Raw genomic sequence first — 8,992 nt, 5'->3', positions numbered from 1 at the left:
ACCAACTGTAACCAGGACAGCTGGGGGCGAGGCGGCGAGAGAAGCCGCGAAGCGCATGCGCGCAGGACGCTACGGGAGGAGAAAGGAGGGGAGGAGCGTGGAAGGTTCGCCTAGTTCCCGCGTTGCAGGGCACACACGAGACTTGGCGACTCGCTGCCTCAGGGTTGCGTGCCTCCGGCCCCAGCCTGCGTAGGCGGTCTGAGCGTGGGGCTCCGCTACGCCCCGCCCACCTCGGCGGAGGGCGGGGACCCACGGCTCTCAAACTTGCGCGCCAAAGACGGAGCCACCTGGCGCACTAGTGGAAAGCGGTCTTCGGAGCCACACCCCTAGGTATTCGGACTCTGAGATTTTTAGGGTGGGGCCCAGGCCATCCACGTTTTCACCCAACATTGTGTGTGATTCGGTAGCAGGTGGCCTGTGGCCCGCACTTTGAGAAACCCTGGTGCACAGGGTTAGTGGTTAGTGGTTCTCTCTGGAAGAAAGAGTCTAAGGTTTGTAGGACTTGGGTTCCACCTACCAAAGCAAATTGAGTTAGAAGGCTCCAGACTGTGAAGCCTGAAGAGGTGTCATTTCTCATTCCGGTGGTGAGTGGACGGGACCACACACTGTGAAGACTTCATTCCCACATCCCACACTTCATTCTTGCCGCATAAGTAAGTTGTCGCAGTGGGACTATTGAAAGGGTATCAGCGATATTCATCTTTCCTATAAATGGGATCTGCTTTCTACAATTTCCTGCCAGAAGAGATGTGTAAAGATTGCAAGAATTGAAGGTGTGTGAGACAAAGAGGGCACATCAAATTCATACTTTGAGTTTAATTTTTCCTGTATTTATTGCAAACAAGTAATTATACTTAATCGACCTGGAGTGCACATGTAGAGAATCACTAATAATCTAGAAACAAGTTCTTGAATATCAGGCATTTAGGCTTATAGGTGGTGGGTAGCAACAATTTATTTTAACTACGTGGGTCATGAACAAGATATAATTTAGAAAGATTAATCTGAGACTGAAAAATGCTTTCAGTAAGAATTATTTGTGGTCTTTGAACTACATGGAGCTGATGGTTGTATAACGCTATTTTTACGAAAATGCCCTCAGTTGTACATTTTTAAATGGTTGATGGTTAATTTTATGTTATGACAATTTTACTTAAAATAATTATAGAATGCAGTGCTAGGCCAGGCGTGGTGGCTCATGCCTGTAATCCCAGCACTTTGGGAGGCCAAGGCGGGCGGATCACCTGAGGTCGGGAGTTCGAGACCAGCCTGACCAACATGGAGAAACCCCGTCTCTACTAAAAATACAAAATTAGCCAGGCGTGGTGGTGGCGCATGCCTGTAATCCCAGCTACTAGAGAGGCTGAGGCAGGAGAATCGCTTGAACCTGGGAGGCGGAGGTTGCGATGAGCAGAGATGGCGCCATTGAACTCCAGCCTGGGCAACAAGAGTGAAACTCCGTCTCAAAAAAAAAAAAAAAAAAAAAGAATGCAGTGCTGTACTTGGGATTCAGAGTAATGAGAAGTGAGTGGGCCTTGCTCTCAAGGCGCAGTGTAGAAGACAAATAAGACAAATTGCAATACTTATATGGTAAATAGTAAGATAGATTCTTGTATGTTTGCCGAAGAATCCAAAAATGTTGAAGGGCTTACTGCACTAGTTCATAATATCGAACAGTTAGAAACCTGTACAACTGATTAGAGGCCGTTGGTTGCAAGCAAAAAGGATAACTTGAGCAAAAATAAATAATTTAGTTGGCAAGATGCTAAACTCACATGGATTGCCAAGCCCTGGGGTTTGGGAGCCAATGGTCTGCTCCATCAGAATCTCTTAAAGGCTGACCTTGCTGCCCTCCCCACAAGAAAAATCTCCTAACTTCATATATATCCCTAAATAACTTAATGTTTTACAACTTGTTATATTATTTGTATAACTTGCTGTTATAGAGTTTAAATGTCTATCAATAAGGAACTGATAAAAATGATTATATATTTAGCTGGGGGCATGGTGGTGCACACCTATGGTCCCAGCTACTCTGGAGGCTGAGATGGAAGAATCACTTGAGCCCAGGAGTTTTGAGGCTGCAGTGATCCAAGATCACACCACTGCACTATGACCTGGGCAACAGAGCCAGATCCTGTCTAAAAAAAAAAAAAAAAAAAAGGTATGGTATAGCCATATAATAGATTACAGCTATTAAAAAGAAGGGTGGATATGTGACGTAACAAAAATATATTAGAATTGAAGACCGGGCGCAGTGGCTCACGTATCCTAGGACTTTGGGAAGCTGAGGCTGGCAGATCTCTTGAGCTCAGGAGTTGGAGACCAGCCTGGGCAACATGATGAAACCTAGTCTCTACAAAATATACAAAAATTAGCAGGGGTTGTTGGCATGCACCTGTGGTCCCAGCTACTTGGCAGGCTGAGGCCGAAGGATTGCTTGAGCCCTAGAGGCTACAGTGAGCCATGATAGCGCCACTGCACTCTATCGTGGGTGACAGAGTGAGACCCTGTCTCAAATAAAATAATGAAATGAAAAAAAATTAAGTACAGCAGTAGTACAAGGCACAGTATCAACCTACTTTTGTTGAAAAAATTTTTTAAAATTTGTATACATGTAGAAATGCCTGAAGAAATTATTTGCAGATTACCTCTAGAGAATTTACATGCCTGTTTGTTGTTGTTGTTGTTGTTTGTTTTTTGGGGTTTTTTTTTGAGACGGAGTCTCACTCTGTCACCAAGCCAGCGTACAATGGTGCGATCTCAACTCACTGCAACCTCCACCTCCCGGGTTCAAGTGATTCCCCTGCCTCAGCCTCCCAAGTAGCTGGGACTACAGGCACATGCCACCACGCCCAGCTAATTTTTGTATTTTTAGTAGCGACGGGGTTTCACCATGTTGGCCAGGATGGTCTCGATCTCTTGACCTTGTGATCTTCCTGCCTCGACCTCCCAAAGTGCTGGGGTTACAGGCGTGAACCACCACGCCTGGCCATCCCTGTGATTTTTAAATTCTTAAACATGTATTATTTATAACTTAAGACATAAAAACACTATAGTCACATAGGATAAAACAATTATAATCCAGATGAGAAACAAAAGATCTAAATTAAGGAGGTGTGAAGATAATGTGGAGGTTGTATACTATGACCATTTTAGAGAGAGAATTGTAGGTTTTATTGACTAAGAAGATAAAGGGATGCAAATTAGTTATACAGATTTTAATTCCAAACCACAGAGTAGTGGCTATTAACAGTAAAATCAGTAAGTATTCTGGACATGTTTAATTTCAATATTCAGGTAGGGGATTTTATTGGAAATATGGATCTAGAGCTAGAGGAAGAAGTTGTATTTAGGAGTCATCCACAAAGAGGCTTGAAAAACAAATGAAAATGTATTGAGAAGTGCATAGAGAACAATGTTAAGGGGGCTGTGGGGGAAAAATAACATTTGGAAGATAACTGAAGGAAATCATAGAGGAAAAATAGTACAATCTAATTTTTCTCCCTAACTGAAAGCAAAACCACTTTTAATACTATTATAATAAGAATTTATTATGATCTCTCCATGATACTACCATTTTTTCAATCCCAACAATCATCATCACATCCCAGAGCCATCTCATGACAAGAACTTTCTAAATACTAATTGCCTGAACACTGAAGAAAATTAATATCTGATACTAAGGTGTAACTTACTTCTCTGTAATTAAAAAAAAGGCGGCTGGGCATGGTAGCTTACGCCTGTAATCCCAGCACTTTGCGAGGCTGAGGTGGGTGGATCACCATCAGGAGTTCAAGACGAGCCTGGCCAAGATGGTGAAAACCCATCTGTACTAAAAATACAAAAAATTAGCCAGGCGTGGTGGCAGGCACCTGTAATTCCAGCTACTCGGGAGGGTGGGGCAGAGAACTGCTTGAACCTGGGAGGCGGAGGTTGCATTGAACTAAGAGCGTACCACTGCACTCCAGCCTGAGCGACAGAGTGAGACTCCGTCTCAAAAAAAAAAAAAAAAAAGGAAGCTTTCTGTTCTTGAAATACTCAAACTAGACAAGACAATTTTAAGTGAAGCTGTTCTCACAACCCTGTTTTTCAGCTATTGTAAGTTTAATGGACAAACATGCTCATAACTGAAATTTTAAAATTACGTAAAAGTATAATTCTATAACCTGCAGAGAACTAACATTTGATACATTTTTCCTAGTCCTTTCAATGCTTAGTTTTTATTACATGTATGTAATATCACTTATTGAAGGCTTACTAAATACTGAACCCTGTATTAAAACACTTTACTGTCTTGCCTTCCAAACATTCTGACACTCAAAAGTTAAGTGATCTGCCCAGGGTCATAGCTAGAATTTAAAACCTGCTACTTACATCTCAGATATGACTCCAAAGCCCAATCTTCATTACAAAACTGCAATACCTGCTTTCCCTCTCCCCCACTTAGCATAGTTTCAGCATTTCCCAGAACATTAACAGTAATAATTTATTGGCAACTTGACCTCTTATTGTATACATACAACATGATTTATTTTCCTATTCACCTAGTACTAGCCAAATGTGTATGTACATTGCTATCATAAACAACCCTGTGATTAACACCTTTGTATCATGATCTGCCTCTACTTTGAACAGTTTCCTTATTGCCAATAGTTATTTTAAAATAAATAGTTATTTTAAAGGGAAATTGACACATATAACACACTCACACAAAATTGGCAAGTAGCAGGTAAGTGCTCTTCTAATTTCAGTTTCTTAGCTTTCATGTAGAATGAACAATTACAGTAATAAAGGCTGAAGGAAAACAAAGGTATTATTGAAATACACCAGGGACAGCCTAAAACAGTATTAGAAAGCAAGTTCATGCTGCTCAACATTAGCAGGCAAGGGAAATAGGGAAAAAAAATACGCAAAAGTGGCTATCACAGAAAAGCCAGGTTATTACTTTAGGTTTTGTGGGAGACTACAGGTCACATAAAAGCAGTCTCAACAATAATGTGGCCACATGCGCAATCAACATTTACAAAATGAAATTATATATAATGTGTAATACAAATATTTTAGCTATACTTTAATTTCCAAAGCCACATATTGAATGACTGAAATGTACATAAACATTCTTTTATGATAGACCAGAACATCTACATTATCATGACTTAGAAAAAGAAAACAGATGCAAAATAGTGTTGAGACTTTCTTGCCTGAAATTGCAAGACTAAGTGTGTGTGTGCATGCGTGTATACATATATTTAAATCATTTTATTCTCCTTTGACCCTTTTGGCTGAACTTTATTCATATATTATCTGCCCTTATAGTCTCTCTCATGAAAGACATCATTATCCAGTCATTGAAGCCAAACCTCCTTCACCAGCCCCCAATCTCTAGACATCAAGGGTTAACAAAACATCTTCCTAAATTTCTCTGGAATTAAGCTCTTCTCTGTTAGTTTCCTTTCCAGATCCATTTCTTCATAAATCTGGCATGTGAGATTTGAATTGCTCTGCCGCAGTTTTCTCTTCTTTAGTCAGTGGTGACAGCTAGAAAATAAATGATAAAATTTTTATTTCAAACATCTTCAAAGACTGTTAAATCAGTTTAGTTAACTTCTGCATTGTCGACCAATAAATGTTTCCCTAAGCTTATACTATATATGTAATCACAGATTTAGAAGGGCAAGGGAAAAAACAGATACTTGGCTATTTATATACAAGGTCCTATGATGTTTGAGCTTCTAAAGAACTTGCAATTAAGTTGAAGAAACAAGACCAAGAAATCAAACAATTTAAGGATTATAGCAGAACCAAAGAAGTCATGTTTGGATGCCATATTCTAAAAGTACAGTCAACCCTCAGTATTTGTGGGAGATTGGTTCCAGGATAACAAAATCCACAGATGCTCAAGTCCCTTATATGAAATTGTGTAGTATTTGCATAGAAACTGTACACATCCTCCTATATACTTTAAGTCATCTCTAGATTACTTATAATACCTAATACAATGTAAATGCTATGTACATAGTTGTTACACTATATTGTGGAAGGAATAAATGATAAGGAAAAAAGTCTACAGTTGTTCAGTACAGATGCAACCATCTAATTTTTTTCCAAAATTTTTTTTTCTATTTTTGAAACGGGGTCACTCTGTTGCCCAGGCTGGAGTGCAGTGGTGCAATCACGGCTCCCTGCAGCCGCAGCCTCCCGGGCTCAAGCAATCCTCCCACTTCAGCCTCCTGAGTAGCTAATTTTTAACTTATTAGTACACAAATTTTTAGCTGGGCATGGTGGCACACACCTGTGGTCCCAGCTGCTCGGGAGGCTGTGGTGGGAGGACGCTTGAGCCTGAGAGGTCGAGACTGCAGTCAGCCATGATGGTGTCACTGCACTCTAGCCTGGGCAGCAGAGCAAGACCTCATCTTAAAAAAAGAAAAAACAGGCTGGATGCGGTGTCTCATGCCTGTAATCCCAGCACTTTGGAAGGCCGAGGTGGGTGGATCACCTGAGGTCAGGAGTTTGAAACCGGCCTGACCAACATGGTGAAACCTCATCTCTACTAAAAATACAAAATATTAGCTGGGCATGGTGGCAGGCGCTTGTAATCCTAGCTACTCGGGAGGTTGAGGCAGGAGAACTGCTTGAACCTGGGAGGCGGAGGTTGCAGTGAGCTGAGATTGCGCCACTGCACTCCAGCCTGGGCAATAAGAGTGAAACTCTGTCTCAAAAAAAAAAAAAAAAAGATAAAGAAAAGAAAATGTATTATCATTCCACAATAACTTCAGAAAAAGGAAAGACTTCCGGGCCGATTTATTCAGCAACTGAACAATGTAAGGACTCAGTTTTTTCCATCTGACAGCTCTAATATTCCTGGATGGTACCTTTACCCTCAAGCTGACAGCAAATGGCTTTAACGGTTCTAGGTATCACAATTCTACACAGTGTCCAGAAGAAGCCTTCTCTTCTCAGGGTTGTCTTAGCAGTGAGTAAAGTCTTCCTGGTTACCTACTTCCAGACTATCCTTACTCACATGTCATTTGGGTTACAAACCCATTCCTCAACCACTGTTAGTTAAAAAATAAAGTCCATTCCCTATGCCAATCAGATGCACCCCTGGAGCCGAGGATGAGGCCAGCTTCATCTCAGGCACATGGCTATGAGGGACAACACACATCTCAAGAAAGTCAGTATAGTCATGTGTCACTTAATGACAGGAATACGTTCTGAGAAATACATGGTTAGGCAGTTTCATATGTGAACATCACAGTGTACTTACACAGAGATTGTATATATACACTCAGGCTATATGGTATAGCCTACTGCTCCTGGGCTACAAATCTGTACAGCATGTTACTGTGCTGAATACTGTAGGCAGTGGTAACACATGGTATTTTTATATCTAAACATCTGAACATAAGAGTACGTAAAAATATGCTATTATAATCTTCTGGGACCACTGCCATATATATTTGGTCCATTGTTGACCAAAACATAATTATGCACTGCATGTCTACACTCTGGTAGGCAGGAAAGGAGAACAGATGCTGAGAAAGAAAAACAGCCAATAGCATTCACCAAAAGCAGGTAGCAGCAAAAGAAGGGAGGCTGAAGGGAAGTTGTAAGGGACTTTCACAGAGCACCAACAGACAGCCTGCCTGAAACAAAGGGTTATGTGGGGAATTAATAGGAGGTACAACCTGAAGAATCAAGTAGTTACAATTCTGCCAACTATATAGGTCATCTCTAGAGAGACTGCCAAATTTGGAACACCCCAGACCTACAGAATCAGAATCTCTAGGGCGGCATTGTCCAATAAAACTTTCCATGATGCTGGAAATATTCTATATCGGCGCTGTCCAATCAGTAGGTGAAGAACTTAATGCTTATTTTTCATTTAACCACCTTAAATGTAAATTTCATTTCTTTTTCTTTTTTTTTCTTTTTTTTTATTTGAAATGGAGTTTCACTCTTGTTGCCCAGGCTGGAGTGCAATCTCAGCTCACTGCAACCTCCACCTCCCAGATTCAGGAGATTCTCCTGCCTCAGCCTCCCGAGAAGCTGGGATTACAGGCACCCGCCACCACGCCTGGCTAATTTTTTGTATTTCTTTAGTAGAGATGGGGGTTTCACCATGTTGGCCAGGCTGGTCTGGAACTACTGACCTCAGGTGATCCACCTGCCTCAGCCTCCCAAAGTGCTGGGATTACAGGCATGAGCCACTGCGCCCAGCCTAAATTTAAATTTATATAGCCACATTAGGTTATGCAAATAGGACAGCCCAGATCTAGAACAGCCACAGAACCTATATGATTCTGATATGCAGCTGGTTCCACTGATCAGACCAACATTTGCCCAACATGTTCACAAGGATAAAATGAAAAACAATCGTATGTCTTACTACAACCCAAACAGTTACAGGATTTCCTTCTTCTGCCTCAAAAAAAGGAAATGTTATTCTGACAAGACTTGGTTTTTCGTTTTGTTTTTGTTTTAGAGACAGGGTCTTGTTCGATCGCCCAGGCTAGAGTGCAGTGATGTGGTCATAGCTCACTGCAACCTCTAACTCCTGGGCTCAAGCAATCGTCCCACCTCAGCCTGTAGTAGCTGCGACTGCAGATGCACACTGCCACACCCAGCTGTAAGACTGATGAATCCATGTTGCTCCTTGTGATCACTACAAAACCTTTCAGACCATCTGTTTAATAAATTCTCAAATAATTTTTCCAGGAATTAAAGTCAAGTTAACCAGTCTAAAGTTTGTAGAAATTTTTCTTCTTTATCACACATATTTTGGAAGATCATGGAATACTACATACTCTACTTTTAATGCCTTTTTAATTTTCTATTTATTGTTATATATGTTTGGGGCGTTTGTTTTGCTATTTTTTGTTTGGGTGTAAGTTTAGTCCCTTTTCTCTTTTGATGAGACCACCTTTATAATTGAGCATATTTAAACCTCAGTTTAAATATGAGGGCACGGAGGCTCACATCTGTAATC

At 41.1% G+C, this 8,992-nt stretch overlaps 1 protein-coding gene across 1 annotated transcript in view; it reads right to left on the bottom strand.

Moving 5' to 3' along the window:
- Nucleotides 1-3,153: 3,153 nt before the first annotated feature.
- Nucleotides 3,154-8,992, bottom strand: part of SKA2 (spindle and kinetochore associated complex subunit 2) — a 51,324-nt gene continuing 45,485 nt past the window's right edge. The window contains exon 4 of the mRNA XM_011979181.1: nucleotides 3,154-5,541. Within this exon, the coding sequence (XP_011834571.1) occupies nucleotides 5,473-5,541 (69 nt within the window). The 3' untranslated portion in view covers nucleotides 3,154-5,472. The remainder of the gene's footprint in view (nucleotides 5,542-8,992) is intronic.

Source organism: Mandrillus leucophaeus, unplaced genomic scaffold (genome assembly GCF_000951045.1).
Source record: "Mandrillus leucophaeus isolate KB7577 unplaced genomic scaffold, Mleu.le_1.0 Scaffold20, whole genome shotgun sequence".
Classification (NCBI taxonomy): domain Eukaryota; kingdom Metazoa; phylum Chordata; class Mammalia; order Primates; family Cercopithecidae; genus Mandrillus; species Mandrillus leucophaeus.
This window is presented reverse-complemented; position numbering and strand designations above follow the sequence as displayed.